The sequence below is a fragment of the Corvus cornix genome, chromosome 5, assembly GCF_000738735.6.
Source record: "Corvus cornix cornix isolate S_Up_H32 chromosome 5, ASM73873v5, whole genome shotgun sequence".
In the NCBI taxonomy this organism is placed as follows: Eukaryota; Metazoa; Chordata; class Aves; order Passeriformes; family Corvidae; genus Corvus; species Corvus cornix.
The window spans coordinates 11,414,397-11,439,207 of NC_046335.1; the positions used below are offsets into that span (position 1 = coordinate 11,414,397).

At 40.0% G+C, this 24,811-nt stretch overlaps 1 protein-coding gene across 10 annotated transcripts in view; it reads left to right on the forward strand.

The window, feature by feature from the left end:
- Positions 1 to 24,811, forward strand: part of BEGAIN (brain enriched guanylate kinase associated) — a 160,459-nt gene that overhangs the window by 37,416 nt on the left and 98,232 nt on the right. For 8 of the 10 annotated variants that reach the window (XM_039553158.1, XM_039553160.1, XM_039553162.1 and 5 more), the window contains one exon: positions 7,974 to 8,002. The exons of 1 other annotated variant lie outside the window; for it this stretch is intronic. In XM_039553158.1, coding sequence (XP_039409092.1) covers positions 7,974 to 8,002 — 29 coding nt within the window. Of the gene's footprint in view, positions 1 to 7,564; positions 8,003 to 24,811 lie in introns of those variants that run through there. One more of the 10 variants, XM_039553163.1, reaches the window with a different exon arrangement.

A 24,811-nucleotide genomic window follows, 5' to 3' on the forward strand; every position in this document is an offset into this window, starting at 1 on the left:
TAATGTTATGGCATCATAGGATGCTGAACAACTCTAAAGAAAATAGTTCATCAATCCATTGTCAGACATGCTGCTGTGTCTCTGCACCATAAAGGAAAAAAATTACTGTACATATCTGTCCCTATTTTAGTTGGTCAGGTCATCTGGGAACAGCTTTCCTTTTCACTTGAAAAGTTTGTACAGCTCCTAGCACTATGGATCCTCATCTCTGCTGCTGACTACAAGGACTATTTTCATAAAAACCAAGCATTTAATCACAATAGTTGCATGCACAGGTTCAAGCAATCTGATTGAGCAAAAATATACTGAACAATTCAAGTGGAGTCTGAACCATCATTTTAAGGCAGGAAGCCCCCTGTTTTCAATGATCTTTGTTCAGGTTTCACTGGATGGTTTGCCCAGTGACATGGAGAAGAGGTGTAGGTTCTTTTGGGACCCTTTTCTGAGAGAAACTACAGCATTCATGGTACTTGGGAGTAATGGGTATGACAGAAATCAGCTTGACTCATTGAAACAGCCATTTAAAAGCAGAACCTCTAGTGATATAAATCAGCAAGACTTCACTTCACTGGAGCTCTGCTAATTTGCCCCTGTTGGGAATGTGGCTTTGAGACTTTACAGAGTGAAAAAGAAACTAAGGAAGCAAAACAAAGATTCTAAAATATTAGCAAATAAAACAGCTTGAGAACGCTATGTTTTCCCAACCATGCAAAAAAAAAAGCCTGTAGGTTACAGTTTCAATTTACTTTGTTGCTATTTGATACATGTTCACACATGCAGGATGTGTCATGAAGAATTTAAATGTCTGTTTTGAGAAAAAATCCCATTATTTCTTTTTATCTTATTTCTGTTATGATTATTCCCCAGTCTGTTTCAGGCAAAAATTCAGTGATGTCAGACCTTGCTAATGATTTTTAAAACACTAGTGCTGAAAAGGTCTTCAACCACACAGACAGAAAAACAAAAAAAAATAAAAGGAAGACCTAGTGTATATTGAAAGTCAGACAGAAGTTCAGGATAACTTAGATGTTGTCCAGTTATAAAAGAGATTCTCTGCCTCATCTTTCAGTATGAATGATAGTGAACAGGGAATAATTGGAGGATATCTGAGTAAGGATGAGGAAGGTTTAACAGAAACTATCATAATTAAGGCAGATTCAAACTAAGACTATTCACTCTGCTGGTGTTGGGAATCCTGCAGTAATCCCCAGCCCAAAATCTTGCTCAGTTGACACATGAATAGGCAAGCTCAGAAGAAAAGCTTTTCTCTGTGTGCAATGGTACAAATATATCCTAAGTGGTAAAGAGAAAATGTAACATGAAGCGAAGCAAAGGCTTCATGGTCAAGCAAGCTGAGCAATCAAGGATGAGGAAAAGTGGCATAAATCATGACAGTTCTTGCAAAAGTAACTTTTTGTTAAGAGAAGCAATTTCATACTCAGGGAACAAGTCGTGATCTATCTAGATTTGCACAAAGTAGTTCATAAAGTGCTCAGTTGAGAATTACCCTCTAAAACATAAAATGGAGAGTAATTCAAGATTATTAATCTGAACAAAAACCCTATGTAAATGTTAAAATTGAAGTCTGTCAGGTTGGAAAGGGATTATTGGAACTTTCAAAGAAGGTTTGGAAACATTTTTTTGCTAATACTTGTTAGTGACTTTGAGCCAATAAACTGTTTGCCTAAATAATACAGGCATTTTGACATATTGACAACAATTAGGAAGCTCATATAAGAACTGGTTTATTTATAAGCAGAGTAATGGAAACTGATGAACTTTAACACAACATATCTGCACAAAGACTTTATGTTGTGTAGCTCATCATTTGGCAGCAGCAGAGAGACAGAGATCCAGGTGTGTTGTTAGACTGTGAAACAGGTGTGAGCCTCCAGTGAGAGAGAACCACAAGAAATCTGAGACAAGCCTAAGATGCACTGCAGATATATTTTCTTTGGAGTCACTGAAGGATACATTTACCATACAAGGTACTGCCAAGGTGCTTTGTGCATGATGTTTATTCTGATCACCCATTTTCAAATCAGATTTAAGGTAATTTGGAGCAAATCCAGAGAAGGAATACTGAAATGACAGATGAAAAGGAGTACAATCTTCTGAGAGCAGTCAGAGAAGCACATCTTATTTTCCTTCTCAGATAAAACTTCTCTTCATAAATGTGTATGGGAATGTAAAAACAGGGTGGGAGTAATAAGCTTTAAACATAAAATTGGTACAAGATCAAAGAGAGAATTGGTCATACAAAATTTAACATGGTTAAAATCACCCTCTGATTTCAATCAGTTTAGTAGTGTTCAGAAAAACAGAGTAAAAATAAATCTAACTGTTTCAAGACAGGTCCCAACAGCCTTATGGACATTGCATGACAGAGTACAGGTGTTCTGGTGCAGTGTAAAAATTCTGGGCATTGAACTTAGTCATCTGCTCTAAGAATTAAAAAGACAATTTATGTTTTTGTTTACTGAGTTGGGTCCATTTATGCCATATCTTTGCTGTATGCAGTTAGACCCAAATATCTGAGTTTTTATTTGTAACTTAATTTTGCTGTGGAGGATTTTTTCTGTAACCCTAAGAAACATCGGCAATTTGTCCCAGATAGGGAGGGAATGCTGGGAAAGTGCAATGCTACTCTTGGGGAATTAAGAGATTTGCTATGACTTACTTGTGGTTGTTTACATCTAAACTGGTTGACAAATGCTTTTCCTCATGTCCAACATGCAAACCCTCTACAGCTTAATGGAACCCTCCCATTCTTTTTAATATGCGTGATGTTCCTTTTCCCAAGAGAAAATCTTCAGTGGCCCCAACAAGTTCATTAGTATGGAAAGGATAAAGGCTGTTAGTCTTGGCAGCTTCTGCCTTCTTCCCTCAGTATTAAACCTCTTCACCTTTCATATCTGAACTATCTTCAGATGGTCTGAGCATACTGGAAGTATTTCATGGCCCGTGGTGTGGAGGTATGGCTGGAGAACATGCTTTCTGAGCAAAATATCTACTACATAGGTAACTGTGGAGACATGGACCCAATTTTCTATGTATCTTCATGAAATTTCTGGCAAGAGTTTTACAGAAAGACGATTCTTCTTTTGTAAACATCTATCAGATACATTCGATACAATCAAATTCAAATGAACACTTCCTCCAGCTTTTTTAAAGTTTCTATAGATTAAACTTTAGTCTTTCTTCAGGCATTTCCTGAGTGGTACTTTAAAGCTGATAAAACAAATCTCTAAAAATTGATTAAGGTCTAATTAAAGATTGATCCTATTCAATTACATAGTCTCTAATTTTTATTAAATCAAATCTTTAACTCTTGTACTCTGTGCGAAAAGAAAGGAAAAAGATCACAGTGGTTTCTATCAATAAAACTTTAGTACAACAGCGAGCACAAAAAGATGTTGAAGAAATGTAGTTGGTTTGAAAACAAGTGGCAGTTTACAAATGTGCCAGAAGTCCAGAAAACTTTAGTTGCGAAAGAGCTCTCATTTACGGGTTTCCTCAACAAAGAAATAAAAGTAACTTCCACAAAAATAAACAAGTCTGAGTAAACAGTCAGAATAAATTAGTGGCAGTAACTTCCTGCTACACTTTCTTTTCTTCTACATTTGGTAGCAACAAGCCAACATGCCGCTCCAAAGTGACTGAACACAGTGGGAAGACTTGGTGAGCACTGAGCCAGTCTGGGTCCTGTCTCTCCCTCTGAAATGAGACAGCTCTTTCCAAGAAAACAAAAGATAACAAGTGAAATTAAAAATTCGCCTTCAGGGTACTCCTTCTTTTTCACACACACATTGGGAAGATGCAGAAGGATGAAAATTAACCTCAAGATCATAGGGGAAGGAAATTTCATTAGACATCTGAAAGATCTGAAATCTTATGATTGCTTATCCCTCAAAAAGTGGTCATAAAGGAAATAAAATATAAACACACTGTGAACTGAATAGTGGTAGATAGACCATCAGCATGACTTTTTCATTAAAAAAATGTTTAGGTTCACTAATCAATACTATGGACACTGATTATATAAAAAACCCAAAGAATTGGATCACTATACTAAGTTTTATGTATGTCAATGACTAAGAATATTCTGCCATTGTCTTGAGGTTGTTTGACTCATTAATGAAACATGGAAAGATAAAAAATTAGGGGAGCACAGTATCCTTTATTCACTCTGCTAACCTGAAAACAACCCAGAAGTTGTCACACTGTCAAAAAGGCAATAAACATATTGTAAAGAGGGAAAAAAGCACAATAAAATTTCCTGGGGTTTCCATTAACAGCATCCATGCTTTCATTCAAGCCAATAAATGACTTTGTTTTCAAAGAATATCAAATATCAACTTGCAATCTAGAATAAGTGAGGGGTGGGGGATTATATTAAATATATATATATATATATAACTTATTTCCTTTTTCAATATCTCCTCCAAAATGAACCTTTAAATGTTTAACATTTCCAAAAAAGGAGAGTCTTGGCAGTTGTTCAGTGTATCACACTTGCTTCCTTCAAATACTTGAAAAAAAATCAGGTTTCTACCAATATTATTAGGCATTGCCCAAAAGTGCTTCTAGGCAGAGTTGCCACACCAAGAATTTCTGTAAAAATCAAAATCTTCAAACCTGTCTCAGTATTTTAAATAAAGAGACTGTGTATGGAAATGTAGGCTATTGAATTACTAAGACCAAACTTTTTATTAAAAGAAAAAGTTGTTATTTTTAGGCCAATTAAATAAATTCTTTAGTCATACAGCATTGATATTGTTTAAAAAAAAACCCCATGTAAATAAATAACATCTGATATTTTTGTAATTAAAGGTAATTACTGATCTTAATTTAAACACACATCTTCAATCACTGCTCAGTTTAGGCATCCAGAATCACTTGAAATGAATCAACACACTAGCAAGCAACAATTTATGGATGACTTGCCATTAAGGACATTCTTATACGAACTTTTACTTCAGTCTATCTGCTTGAAATAGGTCCCACAAGACTTTAAGGACAAGATTTGTCCTTAAAGTGGCCAATTCAGAGCTGTTTAAAATATATTTTTAACTCAATTCAGTAAGATATTTCAAATAGGAGTCTTCATGGCAGTGGGAGGATGATGCAACCTCTAAACTTCTACAGGCTAAATCAATGGCAGGGATCCGGCTAGGAACAGCAATTTTGCCTTAGTAAAAATGTCACCTTGTGATAACAGAGCTGTTTCAGAAAACCACAGACTTTTAAAATAGTTATGAGTTGCTAAGGCTTTTTGGGGGGATAAAAGAAAAAAAATTAAAAAAAAAATAAAAAGGGAGAGGAGGAAGAAATAGAGGAGGAAGAAATAGAAGAAGAAGAAGAAAAAAACCAAAAAAAGAGGATAAAAAGGACCTTTCTAAGGGACACAACTATCTGAGAAAATAAACTGCTTGGGATGAAAGCTATATTTCTACAGATGCTCCTGTCTTTGTTTCCACCATTTCTAGTTTCTATACACTCATTTGACTCCCTAGACTGAAAGCTAGGGCAATCTGCTGGAGAACACACAGGCTCTGGTCCTGTCCTGTGCTCTTACTTATTTACTGGAAGTGGATCCCCATCAAAAGACATAATAGAGAATTGCAGTGCTGCAGCCCAGAGAGGCCCCTGACCTGGGGCAGAGCATCCTCCTCGAGGAGGATTGATCTGAACCCACAGCTTCCACATCAGAGAGGAGCTGTCTCTTTACTGCACATCCTGCCAGGGAAAGGCAGAGGAGGACATCCTCAACGGTTCAAAGGAAAATTGGCAATATTACATGAAACAAAGAGCTTTTACTGTGAGGAGGTAAAAAACCCAGCCCTACCAGGAAAAAAAAAGGTAATTGAAGCTTGGTTTAGTTTTCTTGTTTGAATTGGTGTTAGGCATTTTCTGTGCTTTTCTTCCCCCTACTAATTTCCTGTCAGGATTGGCGGCCAATGACTCACCTGCATTCACAGATGAGTATCACCAAAACATCAGTCTGCAGCTCCTCTTCTCAATACTTTGATTTAATCACACAAAGCAACCCCCACAGTGACCCCAAGAGTGCAGCATTATTCAAAGTACTAGGCAAAAACAAGGCCAGGTAGCTTCCCTTTATGTCTGCAGATATTGCCACAACAGAAGCTCTAAAATCAGATATTCTAAGTACTCTGCCTTCATGGCGGCTCCCAGAGTTCAAGGCAAGGAAATAGTAAGTAACCCTGGAGAGAAACTATGTTGTCTCCCCAGAATTAAAGGAACATCATGATCAGGGCAGTGTTGGAGAGTTCATGTCTGGAGAGCCAAACTGTCAAGCCCATGGGTCTGCCAGCAGCTTCTAATGCCCAGCGAGAAAGCCCCTGTGGTTCATTTTCTAATCAGCAATGTTGAATCTATTTCCTGCATATGACAGCATGATTCAATGGATAGACACAAATTAGAGAAAGCAATTATGGGTCTTTAGGTTACATTTTGAAACTCGAGGTCCAGGCAACCTTGTGGTTCCAACAGACATTGCAAGGACCATGTAAACATGTATTAGGTATGTTACTGAGAAACTGAGGAGGGTTTTTCCTGCAGCTGGCTTCCTGCCTGCCATGTTATGGTAGATGCCTAAAATCCTTAATGTTTGTCATCAGAAATTACTGTGCAAACACCAGCCTGACTGACAACTTATCTAATGGGCAAATCAAAAGTAAATGAGAAAAACGGAAGACAAGTGACCCAGTGAAGAACCAACAATTTGTCATTTGGGATGTGTTATTAAGCAGTTTGACAAATTTCCTGCTGGTCAACTGATTAAATTTACATTTCTCTATTTTTAATCTTTAATTTATTTCATACTCAAATATGATTGTTAGCCATTAATCAATAAGGCTTAAAGTGCTCATGATTAATGGCCAGTGCTTTCACTATAAATAAGAGATTCTGGCTCTAGAGATGGCAGGATTGCTCTGAGTGCTCATTCCTTAGTTACAATAAAGCGGGACCGGGAGAATTGATGAGATTCTGTCCCAGTGCTTGCTGAAATGAAATGAGAGCAGCTATTAAGGATCTGTGCGAGATAATTATGAAAAAGAAACCAAAGGGTTAACAAGAGTATGCTTTTGATATAAGTAATACCGGAGAAATTAGAGTCTCCATGCTATAGATAAGTAGGGATTTACAGCATCTATACGGTAAAAAGAGCCCAGGCAGATTAATGAAATGACCACCCACTGCTGTGCCAGGTCTGTGAGGATGCAAGGAGAGCCTCTGTCTCCGTGGGAGAGCCGAGCCGCGGGCGAAGGGTTAACGGGAGCCCGGCGCGGCGGGGCAGGGGCCGGGGCAGGCACTGGGGCGGGGACCTTCCGGCGGGGCAGCAGCAGCGAAAGGGTTAACGAGACGCCTCCGTGTATCGAGATGCTAATTGTCAAGATAGTGTATTACTTGAGGAAAGTAATTTGATTACTCGAAACTCCCACTAAGGAGGCAAGCTCGTGTCCTTCCATCTGTCGGGCTCTGTGAAAGATGATGAATTGAGCTCCAAATTCACGTGTGATGAAGTCACTGTCAATCCCCGCCAGCCCAGCCCGCTGCCATGCCCACCGCACACAGGGTAGCACTGCAATTCAACTTTCCCTCGGAAACCCAGGAGGCTCAGTAACCTGTTACTTGCTGCTGCTTGCTTTTTTCTTTTTTTTTTTTCCTTTCTTTTTTTTTTTTCCCCTCCCCATTTTCTGCCTCAGCGCTACAACTGAGTCATTCTGGTGCCCATGGCTCGTGGGTATACCGGGCTCCCACTGCGCTCGGCTTTATTCCCCACTTCAGCTGGCAGCGTTATTTTCGGCTAATGCAGATGTGGGGCTCGCTCGCCGGCGCTTTGTAGCCACTTGTCGAGAAGCATTCGGAAAGCCTTAACTATGCATAAATCTGCAGAGTGAATGTTTTCTTTCATTCACTTGCTCCTATTATTTGATTTCTTGTAGGCCTCTGCGGCAGAAATGGAGAAAATAAGGTAAGTGAGACAGTTTATTTACATCTCATTATAGAGAAGAAATGTTCTGTTGCACAATGCTCGTTACAGGCTCTTGGAAAATATTTCGCTTAATGCCATCAGAGTAGAACACTGGATTGCATGATGATGCAAGGCAATCTGTGCTTTAGAGACAAAAGAAAAGGAATGTGGTTGTTCTAGTAAATCTGTTTTGCAGGGATGTCAATTCAGAAAGCATGTTTTACACACAAACATTTTATTGCCAGATGCAGCGCATATTTGATTATATAAATGTTGTAGCCACTTGTCCATTTACTGCAAGAGCCTGCCATTCCATTTAATGTGGAAAGTGGATCAATAATTCATGAAAAAGCTGAAGAAAACATAGGCTTGACTTCAAAGCATCTAATTAATGTGGATTGTTTCAATACAGCACTATAACATTGGTGTTCGATTTTTGTTTTATATTGTATACCAGCCAGATAAATCTTGTCTCTTCTGTGTTTAAAATGTTGTCATATTGTACCAGTTTCTCAGTACATCTCTCTGCTTTAAGGAGAAGGAGATAGGTTTTATAACATAAGTTTTCCATCTCATGTCCTAGTGCAAGTCTGCTTTGGGGGATATTGCTTTTGTGTATGTTGTTGAGAGAGAAAAAGAAAGAAGAAAGCATTCTAGCCCTTTTTAATAAATTAATTAAAAATTAGTAAAATCTTGTCTACTAACACATTATCAAAGTGATAGGCAAGAGGTGAACCTTTTACTACCCTTTAAATACTTTATGGAACTTCTTTTCATAGCCAAATACACTGGCTATGATCTTACTTGGTTTTATTGGACAAGCCTAAATTCCTTCTCTGAACCTGGTAACTCCAGTTAGTGACAACTGTTGTCCAAGAGCAACTTTTTAGATTCCTTCAGTTTGGAATGGCTATCCTGAGTTATCAGAAATGCAGAAAAGTTCTGAAATTCTAGAAATAACTGGGGAAGGAATGGCAAATGCAAAACAACAGAAATTTGATCAAGTGTTTAATGAATTCTGGGCTGGAAACAGAATCCTGTTTTTCTTTTGATGCAAAGGAGGTTGAGTCTCTTACAGTGGACCTGAAGATGCATGTCCAAAAGTTACTAAGAATACATTTTTAAAGCACTTAACTTACACACTTTCGTAGAGCCTCATGACAACAGAAGTATTGCAACTTTTGTGCTGAAAGGAAAACACTGTGCAATGTACTATGGATTAGCAATGTATATAAGCATTATAATGTTAAAGCTTGAGTTTTTCCTGAGTAATGCCTGAGAAAGTGCCTCGATATGTGGACTGGTGTCTAATAAAAATTCCAAACAATCACTTATGGTGTATGCACGCTCCTGTCATGAATTACTCTCTTAGAAGATACAAGCAAATATATATTTACATGTTTGCTTGATAAGCATGAGTGCACAAATGCAATATAATTCTTGTAATACTTTCCTGAGCATACTTTGGCCTCTGCTTTTAGTCTTGCCTCTTTTGCAATAATGGGCTGCAGAGCCCAGGAGAACAAGCAGAATGTATTGAAAAAAGAAAGAATTTTCTATGATGAGAATAAGAATTTGTAAAGTTCCATTTTCCAAACACCACAATTTTGCAGCTGTCAGGCTTGCCAGACTTTACCTCCCTACTCTCTGAGTGCTACATAGATGGAAAACCCACCCTGCCCCACTGAATGGTGTAGGAGCTTCGCTATTAACTCCACAAAGAGAAGGGCCAGGCTCTCTCAGGAGTTTGCTAAAGAAATTTTCTGTTAAAAATTCTTGTGTGCAAAAGCTGATTTTGGCAGATGTTTGTCCCCATCACCCCAGCAGGTGCAAGGCTAGTTCCAGAGTTTCGTGTGCTCCCAAGTAGAGCAGCGAGCCAGGCTAGAGGCACTCCAGCAGGACCCAGTGCAGAAGCTGCACTGCTCCATCACAAACTTTTCCAGCCTCCCTGTCGACAGTCATTCTCTAGGATGCAAGCTGACAGAATTTTCAGCAGTTTAAGGAAACTATCTGGAGTCGTTATCTTAAATAGCTGGTAAACTCACAGCCTGGAGAGAATTAGATTTTTCTAAACTTACAGAAGTCTGGTACCCAGGTAAAAAACAAATTACCCTGTATTTTAACCACAGTGGATTCAGAGAGGTCATGAAGAAAGCTAACATGAAGCTAGGAGAAGAAAGAAAGAAACAACAGGAAAATGGCAGGCTGGGAGGAAAGAGGTATTTTTTGTTATATGTAGAAACCAGTGTAATGTGGAAAAGCCATTCCCACATGATACTTCATTGTGTTCTGCCCTATCTCCTCTGCCCAGCTCCTTTGCCACTGTTTTTTGTTACTAGCTGATGTTATGCAATTCCACAGCACCTGGGACAGTGTTGGCCCAAGGAATAGAGGGTGAGCCCACACCAGCTGTGGAGCTGGGGTGCACAGAGGGTACAAGGCTCCTGCAACAGAGGGAGAGAAAGGGGTTCTGTAATCAGCATAAAGGAAACAAATCTTGTTAGACAAACAGGACAAGAGGAGAAAGGTGCATAACCACAGGACAGTGAAGCCAGGTTGAAAACCCTCAGGGTTAGAGAAATAGAGGTTTGCGTTCCACAGTGCTCTTCAGAGAAGAAAGTCTTTTAAATAAGGAGAACAGGTGACAGACCTTGGGAGCTCGAAGGGCCAAACATTTTAAGAAGGCAGCTCTGTAAGTCTTTGGGTGAGCTTTGCACGTTCTCCAGCCCAGGAGAATGGGGATCCATCTGGAGCATCCCCAAGGACTGGGGTAGCCAGGCCCATTCAGAAAGAGGGGTGAATGCAGGAGCCTGAAAAATTGATCCACTGATGGTCCATGCTTTATTCAGCCATAAAATTCATTGAGCCAAGCAGCACAAGTAGTAGTCCAGCAAATTAATACACGTCTTATTGTTACATTCCTTCACTGAGGATCTGTCCAGAGCAATGTGATTCATCTCACGTAATGCAGCAATAATTCCCTTTGCAGACCAAGGAGCTGCTGTGACCTGCAATGTCACAAGCAGGGGCTCTGCTGTGACAGAGTTATATGTGGAAGGAGCAGCAGGAAGCAGAGGTGGGAGGTTGTCAGTATTTAGCCTGGCACAGGGACACCTTCCTCTAGAAGTGGAAACATGCAATTTCATGCTAAAACTTGGACTCAAAAGAATCAGTTTTTGCAATGAAGTCTTGTCACTGTGAATGATTCTTAGCAGTACAGTGTTTATTACATCTCAAGGTGCCAATATATTAGGCAGAAGTAAGGCTAACTACTAAACACAAACCTCTTGAGGATCTGCACTTATGTAGGTTGGCTGTGTATGGTTATACAGTCACTTTGAGCATTAATTACTTCTGACTCCAACCTTTTAAATACTGTTTTTTGGATCTGGTTCTTTTTCATGTCTATAAACAAGGATTGAAAATCTTAGTTAATTAAAGTGAGTTTCAAATTTACCTATGCTACCTTATTTTGACTCAGCAGTGTGCAATCTTTGCTGCATATATGCAAGAGAAGCACAAGCCTTCCAAGCTGGAGGCCTTGTAGATCTGTGGGGGCTGGCACACAAAATTGCCAGTACACTGGAAACAACTCCTTTAAATCAGATTGAACCCATGGAATGGTTAGATGTGCAAATGAAAGACCAGTTCCACTGCAGCTCCAGTACAGACTCCTGGCAGGTTTTCTCTGCTTCCATTTCATCCAGCTTGAAATACAGGCTGTAATGTTCAAAGTTTCTAGTGCAGAAGATGTAAGGTTTGACAGAAGAGAACTCTAGATATACTTTATACACAAATACTGATCAGATTCTCAGGGTTCCTTACACTGAAGTGTATCTCACTCTACAGGAAATGTCACTCGAAGAGACAGATATTGTTCAGTAAAAGCTTTTTCTTTTTTTTTTTTAATACACTCCTAAAATTTCAGTGACAATTCAGAAACTCTATAAATCAATATTCTTAGTTCTAAGCTTTCAAGATCCACAACAGGCTGAACTGTATATCTAAAAGTACACGAAACAGGACACCTCATCACCATCGCCAACTGCCAGGCTCACAGTGCCTCTAAGGAGGCTGAGTTTCCACTTTACAATATAATCATGGTATTCCTCAACTGAGGATTACTTTCTTTTGGTAGCATCAGTAGGGGAACTTTACTAATTACCCAGGGATCTCTGATGAAAGTGACCTGTGTCTCAAAGAACCTGCGAGGTAACATCTTCATTTCACTTGAGTCCTTGTTTCAGAACATATGAAAGCAAAGTGGTTTGTTTTGCACACACAGCTGGTAGTAAGTCAGCAGCTTGATCCAAGTCTCTTGAATTTTTAGACTTGGACTTTTCTCAAGCATGTTTGAGTTCATCTGTGGTAAGGAAGGAATATGGGTTTCCTCAAAAGGAACATCAGAGACACATGCAGTTGTAGGGAAAAGCCTCTGCCATCCTTTGCTGGAAATGTAAATACCTTTCTAAATGCCCACCTGATCATGCTGCCTTCCTTGCACTTGGTATAAGTATAGCCCTCTTCATATGCTAATGAGCACACTGCAATTTCCTGCCCTCCCCACCTTGTCCTTATTACTCACTCAGCCTGTACCCACATTAATTTTACCATATACTTGAACACAAGGGGAGGATGTTTTTTCCCAGAAAGTTAACCAACAAACATGGTTTACTTTACCCTAGGTCTGGTTTTCACATCCACAGCTGATATGCTGGGAGCCACTGCCTTGTACAGAAGCAAAATGCCACAGGACAGCAGCAGGGCTGTGCAAGAAGCAGCTCCACCATCTGCCTAGCAGTGTCTTCAGGCTCTAGCTGATGCTGGGATGTGAAACCCCAGCTGCGGACACAGGCAAAGAGATGGAACAGGGCAAGCTCGGAAGAAACAGAGCATAGGGAAATGCTAGCATGAAAGGCCCAAGAGTTTGGGGTAATTAGAGGCAATGGTGCAAAAGTCAGCAAGCTGGGTGAATTTTGGGTCCATTTTGAAAGATGGAGAAGAGAAGGAAAAGGATAAAAAAGCTGCCTAACATATATTCAGACAGGTAAAACAGGTTTTCATTTTTCCTCTGTTTTGCAAGCTGTTTTTATCTGTCAGGCAGTCCCAGCAGCAGGAACAGCCCTGCAGTGCTGTTTTCAGCACACCTGGTTTGTTCATGCTGCCATCCAAGGTGTGACTGCAGCTAAAGCACATCTCTCTCTCCCCCCCGAGACTACACTCAGCTTTGAGTTTGGTGGTTGTCAAACATAGCAATGGGAGCAATGGACACATACAGATACATTCACAGTCCCCAGGGGAACCATATCCCTGGAACTGGGATTGGTTGAGGCACAGAGCCATGCTGATCTACCTATTCCAGTACCTCTGAGAATTTTGTTAGTGCTGTCAGAGGCACAGTATGCTTGTGCAGCTTATCATACCCAATTTCCACTATTGCTATTCCCTGTGCTAGTCAGTCAAACCTGCACTACCTCAGCTGAGGAAGGAGTGTTGCTGCCATGCTGTCCAACAATCCTGCGCCCTGAGCTTCATCTGCTGCTTGAATGATCTAAAAGGCAGTGATGTCAGTATGCAGGGAACCATCCCCAGTCAGCTGATGTAACAAGTGTTGTGTTATAGTATCCTTCAGTTCCAGATAGATACTGAGAGAAGCAAAAACATCCACCAAACAAGAAACATGACAGAAACAGAGGGCAGAACAGATTCAAGTTGAATGAAACCAGGTATAGCCGTGTAAAGTGGCCTGCAGGGACAAGTGGGAGATGAACAAACATCTGAAGAGACCAAGGAAGTAGGTAGGAGTAGATGAGCCATGCCATCACCCAGGAGCTGCAGTGAGTCATGGGGAAGAGGCTGGACCTAAGTGATGCCTAGCTTACAAATAATGTTCTGCCTACCCCTCTCTTGCAAGGCAAAATGCATCACTGAGCAATGCCACGAGCTTCTCAGAACAGAAAAATAAACAAAAGGAGGCATTTTGGACAAATATTTAAGAAAAAAGAAAGGAAACACCATTTTGTATAGTGCTTGTTATTAGTTCAGAACTTTGTACCATAGGGAGCAGAACTTACAGAACAGTTTCTTTTTTGTTGTTGGGTTCTCCCCCTTCGAGCTCCAAAAACACAATTATCCATGATTATAAGAAATTCAAAGGTGGGAAAATTGGATGCATCCCCTTTATTGCTAATAGGCTTCAGTTTATGTAAGCACTTTGACTGCAGCTACTGGAGGGTATGTGTTGAACACTGAAAGCAGCAACTTGCAAAGCAAACAGTGGCAGCCACTGCAGCAGTAACAAAAACAATCTTATAAGCTGAAGAATATAAGAGGTTTCATGCTATGAACCCCAGATGGTTCAAGGACAGTACAGTTTGTGAACTGCACTTGAGTGTGCTCTGTGGTGAAATCAAGTAGATTTTGAATGCTTGCTGCTGCTACAGCTCACAGACTGTTGAAAGAAAGGAGGTAACTTGTCTGCAACACTTTATTACAAGCTTTTTGCAATTTCCAGCTCTGCTGCTGCTGGCATGGCTTAGGCAATTTAATTTACCAATCAGTTCTTGATTTACACAAGTGACTTTAGAATACATTCAAATAAAAACTGTATCACCACATTTGATTCAGCATTCTTTAAAACTCAAAAGCATCTGAAGTATACCAAAACTATTAAGCTTTTCACATTAAAAAATTGAAAAGACTGAATTGTCCTAATGTTTTAGTGATGACCTAAAGCCAGCTTAGCATGAAGCACAATGTGCTGAAAAATGGGCAGTAGATAGTGAGGTGTAATCATGCTTTTTGGAATTCATGAATGCGAGGGTTGTATACAGAGCCCTCCAGCAGAACAGCAGGATCATAAGTGCCTGTAGGATCCTCCTTGAAGGATTTCTCCCATGTGTGTGACCATCCTACTGCTCATGTGAACTGCACAACTGTTGTCATTCAACTCTTCCAGGAGAAACAAGATCCCCCTCACTGAACAGTGCAGAGTCACAGCTCATTTATTGGTTTGTAATATTTGAACTGGGATAAAAGTGAGGGCTCCACGTCACATGCAGTTATATTGTTCCTTACAGCATGAGTTTCTTCATATATGCATTTGTTAAGCTCTGAAAATCATTGAAAAATCAAATTTTCATCCTGAACTTGCCCAACTGTCACCGTGTCAGCAAAGCCGTAACTGAGAAGTTGCGTTCTACGATCGTACGCACACAACTCATGCAGCAGACTTGCGTCTAAGAGGGCAAACAGCATTGAGCACAATGTTGTTGGCAAAGCAGTGGTTGACTGACTTACTAGGACATCATGACTACACAAATGCCATTTCAGCTGTTCAGAGCAAAATGCAAATCTTTACCACCTTGCCTTGATTTTTCCCAAGGAGGAGAAAGAGGTAGGAGGGTCCTAGAAGAAAAGAGGAGCTTCAAACTTTTTTTGGAAACCACTGAGCTCTTCAGGGAGTCTCTGCTGTTCTACAAAGACCCTCACGTTCACAAGAAACTCTCATGACTCAGCAGCTCCAGACTGCTGCCTTTTGCTCGAGACCATGTCAGAGAAAAGGGCCTTAACTCTGAAGCTTCCATAGAAATCAGGTCAAGCAAATGAGCTCATTGTATGTTTCTGTTAGCTGTAACTACCATTCAGACAAAATGACCAATTTAAGAAACTGCTCTATTTTTAAGGCATTCCAAGAACTATACTGGAATTCTCGACAATGAATGGCTACTTAATCTTTTCCCTTGACATCACCCAAGAGCTCATTCTTGCATCAGGCAATTTGAAGAGAAAAGCAATCAGCACTCCTCTTTTCTAGTTTAAAAAGTGTTAAATCTTTCTGCTGCTATTTAACTCAGGGATGTTGGCTTAACCAAGGTACTGCACAAATTAACACAGTATTCAATGCTTCACCTGTACAGAGTAGTCTACACATAAGTAAAGAACTTGCCTACATATCTGTATAATTGGTCTTACTGCTAAGAAGTTCTACAGATGTAGGTGTTTGAAATTACATTTAAGTAGCACTAAATGTGTGGCACATGACTTTGCATGTGCATATTTAACTAAGTTTGTACCTGCTGGGTCACTTGCCCTTTTGAGATATGATTTCCTCATGTTATGAATCCTATCTCTGTCCTGTAACAAGGAAGAAGTATTTCCAAGAAGTTAATTTCCAAGTAGATAAAGGTGTACCAAGTACATTCCAAGATTTAAAGCAGATCCATGAGTTGCTGAAAAATAAATATTTTCCAGCTCTGCCCGATATTCTTAACAATTAAGTGTGAAACTAGTAACAATGTACATTCATGGACAGAAACATCCTTAATGATGAGGCAAGTGCTGCTTTCTATACAGAAATAGAGATTTTTTGAGACTACATACAATCAATTTATAGCATTGAAAGAGTCTGTTCAAATTCAAAATAAATTGTATGTTTCTTTTTGACTCTCAGCTTATGAATAACAGTGATGCTTTTATTTGTATTTGCATTCTGATTAAGATTGATAAGAGACCAACAAATAAAGAAGGAAAGATTGAGTCAAATACTCTGAAGACTGGGCAAAAATGTGAAACACAGCAAACTAGCCCAAAGCAATGCAAGTAGAGTGATGAAAGACAGAGCAGCAATAATATTTAAGTAATTACTTGGAAAGCAACAGCACAGACAAAGCTCAACACACAGAAAAATTTGGTTGTTCCGGTCATAAAACTGGCCAGGAGGTTTTTACACAAGCCCAAATGCTCCTCTGTCCTACTCCTTTCAAGTGCTGAATTCACAGACAGGCTGCTGCTAAAAGGGGTGCATGACTGCCCTGGGTTATTTTTGTCTAAATCTGCACAGCAGCTGGCCCTCAAATCCCACTTTGACATCTCCTTGCAGCCCTGCAAACACAGGGCTGGGCAGAGCCACGCGGTGAAGGAAACACCTGCTGTCTCAACCCACATCAGCAGCGTGACCCTGACAGGGCTGAACCTCAGCACTTCCACTTCAGTCCTGAGCCTTCACAAGCCTTTTGGAAAAGAAAAACTTTTCCTGGCTAATCCCTGTCCTTACTGTACCAATGCCACCAAGTGTGATGGGCATGAGGGGCAGGTTTCCAGGTAGATTTTCAGCCCACACTTCAAAACGTAGTCTAGAATAGCCCAGTTAATGCCAGTCTTTGCTCTGGAACCCCTAGATATCTGACAAGCTTGCAGAGGTGCCCAGGTAAACAGGGCTGATGAAGGTAACGTGAACGATGGAATTTTCTGTTCTCTTGCTTGTGGAAGGCAAAGCAGTACCCTTGCTCTGCAGCTGGAACTGCTGTGGTAAATGCTGCAGTCCCCTTGCTAAAATGACATTCCCAGCAGTGGAGTCCCCCGCAGCAGGTTTTCATGTTTCTTTGGCCCTGTTTTATTTCTTCACAAGATGCTGACAGTGTCTTGTCTTTACATCAAATGTTCTTTATTAAACTCTTTCACTCCTGAAGGGACCAAGAGCAGGAAGCCTCTAGGAGATACACAGCAGTCCCGCAGTTCCATGTGAAGGAAGGACCAAATTCAAGAGTCTTGGCTTTTCCTTGAAGAAGGTTAATTAGGCCTTTGTATAACTCAAGGGGTAGCTCTGGCAACAGACCATATGAGCAGGAGAGGGAAGAAATGAGTCATAGTAGAGGAGACTGGCGTGAGTTTCTTTGGGCCGAATTTAGCTGACCTATACTGTTTAGTAACAAAGCAAAATACTTCCCTCCCTGCCCCACTTCCCTCCTTCTCAATCTACAAGAGAAATCACAATCTAAAAGTCATGATTTTTTTTGCTGAGAAATTAAAAATACATTAAATTATAGCACTAAACAGGTACTCTGCTAACAAATGTCAGTTCAGAGGACTAAAGCTGTCTTGTCTGATGAATATGATGCAAAAAGTTCTAGATAATGGTAACTTCTGAAAACAAGAACATTTTTTTCTCCACCTTGACAAAGCTGCTGATGCAGAGTTTTACAGCAACTGTAGACTTCAACTTGCTTTGCTGTTATACTTAACTGTGTTATGCTTTTTGAATTGATAAAGCCTCAGCAGATTCAGTTACTAGAACTGACAAGTTTCACATGCTGTGAGCTTCTGGAGGATTTTCTCTACAAACTAGAACTGAATATTATATAAATGTAAAAGAAAAATTCTCCAAGAGAGATGTCCCATTAATTCCAGCACACAGTGACTTGGAGCTGTTTGAGAAAAGCAATGTTAATCTAGCCAGTTTGGCCTAATATACTTTGCTTTTAAGAACATTTATTTTCATCTAAAAGCATTCTTTTTTTAGTGCAGTGACAACCCTCCCATGGTCCACTTTGGAAAACACCCTTTATTGTAACCTAAGAATGTGTAGCAAATAAGCATCATTTTACTTGGACTCAATGAACACAGAAGGTTTGAGTTACAGTTTTCACAGTAAAATTTTAATGAATGCTTTTCAGTAACACAGTGTGGACTGGACTTCTCTACTGTGGCTTTGCAGTTACTTTGCATTCTCATCTCCATCCCCCAAAGAGAACTCCAAATCCTACTGCACAGTAAAAACAAAGTCTACTAGGATTTTCATCTCAAGGTTCCTATAGCACTGAACTACTAATTATCATGGCAGGCAGAGCAGACAGTTCTGATTAAATTGCCAGCCTGGATTTGCAGACCATCCCATCTCCTTATTCATCATCTCTATAGGCACAATATTGGGAAACATCTTAAGATATAAATAGGCATAGATATGGTTGCATGCTGAATTCTAAGTAACTGAATGAATCCATTACTTCATCCTTGGAGGACTCCAGTTTTTTCCCAGAACTGCAACTCCTTTATGAGTGTTATCTACCTCATTATGCATAGATTAGTTACATCATATATTGGTTTGCACAGACCACACAGAAGCTGAAAAGAGTTCACTACAGTTTTTCAGAGAGATTAATTTAATTAGACACTAAAGAAAACAACATATTCTTTTCTCTAAAAGGCAATGCTATTTATACTTTTTTACTTTCATAAAAACAACAAAGCACTCACATGATGCTGTCAGTCATATCCGGAGTGTTTCCAGATATAAGTCTGCATTCATGCACCCATAGTTGGCATACAGCATACATGCATAACAGCATGGGTTTGTGGCACAAATTGTTTCCTTATACTTTTGTTGTGAGCCACTGAATCGGAGACGGGTTAACTACAACTTTCACAATGACAGAAGGCGTTGTTATTAACAGAAGAATCAGAAAAATGAACAAAAACTCTTATCCCTTTACTAGTGGCAGCTCTTTTGTAGAAAGCTCTTAACTGCATTTTCTATTCTTACCCTGGCTACTTTCTTCAGCACTGGAAATTAGGGCATTGGCTTGCAGAGTCATTGCCAAATTTAAGGGCAATTATGCAATGAAAAGAGGAAGTACGAGAGGTCAGAGATTGTACATCTGCCTGAAATGCAGGTGGTGAAGGTGCTGCCATGACTGAGTTGAAAATATGGACTGAGGTCCAAAGATCTGAAACCTCTGATGGTCCTGCTCTGCAGACACAGGTTGCAGGCATGGTCATTAAGATGCTCCCTGAAGCACTGTCAAAGTTTAAAGGATTCTCTTCTTTTTTACCTTCCTTTTCATTTTTTGAGCACTAAGTCACAAATTACCATCTCCTCACAGAACACTCACCATTCTTTTCAGAGTAATGAAGAGTTGCAGTTAGAAGCTGGCAATCTTTCACGGGCAATGTGTCAGACCGTATTTTTTGTTCCTAATTTAGTTTAAACATGTTGGTAGACAATATTGAGAAGCTGGGAGCCACTGCCTCTCACAGATGCTTCTATCAAGATGCTGCGGATCCCAAATCCCAGCCCTGTGCTGACCCCGTCAGACTAGCAGAAGTCCCCTGATGTCTGCAGACCACTGGGAGTCCTTTAGAAGGAAAATTTTATAAATGTGCAGAATACTGCTTCTGGTTTTTTTCCCCTGACTCACTCATTCTGCATTGCTTGACATTTTAACATATTGCCATATTAACCACCAAAAGTCTGATCTATGAGCATGACTTCAAATGTGTATTTACAAGAGCAGAGATGCAGCGGCATATGGACCACCAGCTGGTGAGAAGCAAGAATGGTACTTTGTGGAGTTTGAGTCACTAAGTAAATTTTAAAAAAACCCAAAACATCTCCACAGACAAAAAGTTAGAGACAAAACCTTGGTTTCTTTGAATGGCAGTACTTTGAAAGGATAACTGCAACAAAGCCAGTACTAAGAAAGCACAAAATCGGGAGGCATTAAATAAACTAGAAGCTATGTTGTTTATTATAAGAGGTGTATGCAAACAAGATGCTTCCTGCTAAGGCTGCAAGAAATAGTACCACAGAGGGAGTGATGTGAGAAAAAAAGAGTGATGACAGTCTGTTCCTCTGGAAAAGGAGGAATAAAAATCACTTTGAGAGTGAGGGTGACACTGGGGGAAGTGTCTTTTTTATTGAGGTCATAACCACCTACATTCAAATGCAGAAGACTCCAGCCTTTCTTCCCACCTCTCCCTAGACTTGTGTGTTTTTCTCATGTGTTTCCCACCCATTTGCCTTCTGGAGGGATTCTCCTCCTGCTCCACCAACAGCTTCACCCTTTCCCTCCCCAGATATTGAGTTAGGCCTGCAGAACATTAGCTCCTGATATTTCCCACCCCAGCGGTTTTTAAGACATTAATGTCTTATTTAAATCAACTAAGCTTGAGTACTTCCAGGAAGTAGTTTCTTCCTTCTCATCCTGGTTTCGGCCCTAAGACTGTTGTTTTTCACCATATTACTCCAGAAACAGCTGGAAACTCCACACCTAAGAACATGAAACTTTAACAAAGATTATTTTGCATATAACTTCAGAGACTGAGGTTTACTCTTCGGCTTTACTGCCAGTCTGTTTCATTAGCCTTTTCACTTTTCCTATTTCCCTTGAAGCCCAGGTGAGGAGAAACACAGGTTTCATAGGACAGTTCTGCAGTCTCTGTTTGCAGTGCTGCCAACCACTGGTCCCCCTCAGCTGTGCTCCCTTGCCAGCTCAAGAGTGGTTCCTGTGGTTTTCTCAGAGAGATGCAAGAAGAGGAAGTCTCCTGCAGCTCCATCAATGCAGCTGCTAAGCAGAAGCTCTTTTTCCATAACTGGGAACTTTTTGGAGAAAGTAGTAAACAGAAAAAAAAAAAAAAAGGTGATTTGGCAAGGGGAAAGATTCACAGATAAACATTTATTTGTAATGGGGAAGGAAGACTGAGAAGGAAAGGCCTATTCCTTGAAAAAAATAGAATATTGTCTGGGGACTATTAAATAACAATATAACTAATTACAAAGATAATTTTCTTCATGCTGGAGCACCAAACAGCTGAAATACAGAAGCTGCTGAGAGCACTTACTATAGTAAATTACTGAAATACTTCTCATGGTTTATTTGGCTGAATTAGGGTACTAAAAGGAGTGTGTTGCATTATTTCTCTATTGACTCTTTCACATGTGATTATTTATTATTAGATGCATAAGTACAAATCAGACAGGAAGGTCAAATTACTAATAGTTCTCATCAGCTGTAGAGTATTATTGGCCCTGTAAAGGTAGAAACATTGTTTACCTGCATAATAAGAATGATGTGAGTGATCATTAGAGTACTTGAACATGAGTCACATTAAAAAAAAAAAAAAACCTCTAAACCAGCATGCAAAGCATTCACATTGTAAATGTTGTATTGGAGTTGTAATGTAAAGGAAATAAAAACCATGCCTTTTTGCCTACGCTTCCCTGAACAAAGAGCAGAAGCTCAGCAGCAAGAGAGAGAAATCTGAAATCATTGCTTTCACTGTGTAGGTTTGTTTGACCAACAAAGGAACTTTTGCACTTCTAGATATCAGCCCTGACTCAGGAACCCTCTGTAGCTCCTGCAAGTACTGCTGCCTTCTTAAAGGAGAGGCTGAGAACAGCTAAGTGACTTCTCCAAGTTCTTTGAGGGGCTTCTGTCAAAGCCAAGAGACCCCATGCAGGTTATTTTTATAATAAGACAGAGAACATAGAACAAGAGAACAAAGCTCTTGCTCCAGGAGGGGAATAACCATTTCTGAAATGAGTAGTTTCAATCTGCCAAGAAGCAGGGACAAGTTCCAAAGAGGAACATCTCTCAGCCAAATCAAAATGCTCATAGAACTGCATAATTCTTACCTGTCTCACAAATTATTTCAAAAATTCATTTGTGACTGTTTTTCTTCTCATTTCCTCTCCACAGCAGAGAACCCTTGTGAAGAAGGATCCAGATACAAAGACTTGTTAACTTGACCCCAATTACAAATAATCCCCACAAAATCAGTGCTACTCATTGCAGTTACAGGCTCCTAACATCACTTAGGGGTACTGGATAAGTATCATTGCACATATTCTTGCAAGAAAAGTACTACTTGCAGGATATTTAAGAGCTAAATCCACCACCAGTGTGAGCAGACTCAGCTGCATTCAGATCAAAATAGTTACTGCGGCTTCTACAGGTAATCTTCAGAATGATTTATTCGATGTTTTTCTGTGCACTAAAAAAGGCCACCCAATAAGTAATAAAAACCAGTGTGAAATGAAGGCAATTACCATAACTTCAGTTTCAATAGTGGAGTTTCCCCCCGACCCTTCCTGACACCTTTCAACTTCAGGGAGATAAGCCCAATTCTAGCTACCATTTCCATGCCCTTTTCAGTTTATGGTAATTGCTGTTGTGTAGCATCACAATATTGAGGCCTGTGCTCTGTCCCTCCCCCCATTTTGTGCAGGCAGTAGGAGAATTTTCTTTTGATTTATTCTTCTAATAGCTTCAGCAATGTCAGAATATTAGAACTGCCTATTATCTAAAGGTTGCTTTGCAAATTCACTTTAAATGAAAATGTAACTTTTCAGTCATTAATGCACTGAAAGAGGTTGTGGTTAAAAGAGGAGATGGATGGTTTGGAAGCTTATCCATTACATTTAAAAGCAAATTATCAGTGACGGAATCTAGGTGAAACAGGCAGCAGGAGAAATGAAAAGACAGATTGAGATATCAATCAAAGAGACTTTCAGATCCTTTTCTTTTTGCAGGAACCACTAAAGTAGGCATTTAGAGGGATGTAACAAAGCAAAGATAGTCTTCTGCCATGTGGGAAAACCAAGGCATTTTTGCTGCCCCGCCACTGAGGGCAATGCATCCTGCACCCAGGCAGGAGAGGCAGGAAAGCAGAACTGGATGTTGGCAGAAACCTGGAGATGCCGTGGGAGACACCACACACACTCCTTACAGGTCTGAAAGGCAACAGTTAAAGAAATCAAGAGGGTTGTTTAGTAAGAGGGAACTTTGTACCCAAGCTGGAAGCATCTTTGCAGGGAAATTGTTGAAGCAGACAAGTTTAGGAAAAATACTTCGTTTCTCAAAAATGAAAAAAAAAATGCAAAGAGATACTGCAAATACCTCAGAGGGGATTTAAGATTACAAAGACTGTATGGATCTCACCTTTAATATATTCAGGCCTCAGTTTTCATCTGTAAAATGGGAATGGTGGAGAGCTCTTTTCGAGAGTAAAAGGACAACATGAAGTAAGGACATAGAAAGCTATGAGGCACCTCCATCAAGTGGTTATCTAATTCAAATATACCAGGTGCCGGTAGGACAAGAGAGTTTATTGATTAGTAGGACACCAGAGGACGATTCAGATCTGCAAATGACTCATTGCATAAGAGTTAATATTTGCTATTTGATTCTACGTCATTAAAAGCTCATGAGTTACTTCAGTCTTCATTAGATATAAAAGGCATTGCAGTAGTTTCTGTATAGTTCACATTTGAAGTTTTACTCTTTGCTTTGACTTGGAAAGAAACAGTGCATTTTATTTTTTCTGACCCTTGCATCTTTTGCTCCCATTCTCAGAAGTACTGTTTGGACTCTAAGTTCTGCATTATAAACTGCATTCTTGATATGGATATGGATCTCCCATATTTAGGTGCTCTGATTGTTCAAAGGACTCTCCAGCTGGGTAGCAAGACTATTTGAGTGCTAATACAGTGATTGTAAAGAATGGGACATCAGTTCCCATTTTAGAACATAAATCTTGGCAAGTTTGAATGGAGTATATTCAAACGGGAACAAATGGACATTTTCAGCATGTAATTTGAAACAAAACATTCAGCACTTACATGAATAAGCTCAGCAACTGCAGCACCCCTAGCTCAGTGTCTAAGAGCCCCAAAAGCCTATGTGTGACAGTTCCAAGCCCAAAGCCATCAAGCAGCACAGGAGACCACCTGGTCCTGGGGTTCTGCAGTAGGAATCCTGTTCTCCAGGTCCCCTTTCCGTGGCTGCAGGTTTCAGCTAAGGATTCACCTTCCTTCCTTCTTTATCTGTGGCTCCCAGACAGACAACCCCCAGCTTCTTATGGCTTCCAAGAGGAAAACCGTACCAGCACTGCATCTATTCAAGTGTCAGGCTTGGGTACATTGTACATATGTCCATGTGCTTATAGACACATCCACTTCCAGCTGCTGAGTCTTTCTAAAATTCACTTTGAAAAGTTCTCCCTTAAATTAATGTTAAGCAGAGCTGCTTATACTCTGTAATACTAGAAGTAAGCTTTACCTTTCCAACTGAGTAAAACCAAAAAAATTTAAAAAAATCTGTATGGGGTTGAGAAAAGTGACTTGCAGATCAGGCTGCTTTTCCTCAGAAGTGAGCATCTTGCCTGCTTGTGGCATTTTGCTCTAGCAGAGTAGGTGTCGTGCATCAAATTAAAAGGATATTGAAGGAGACAAGACTGGAATGAGAATGAATA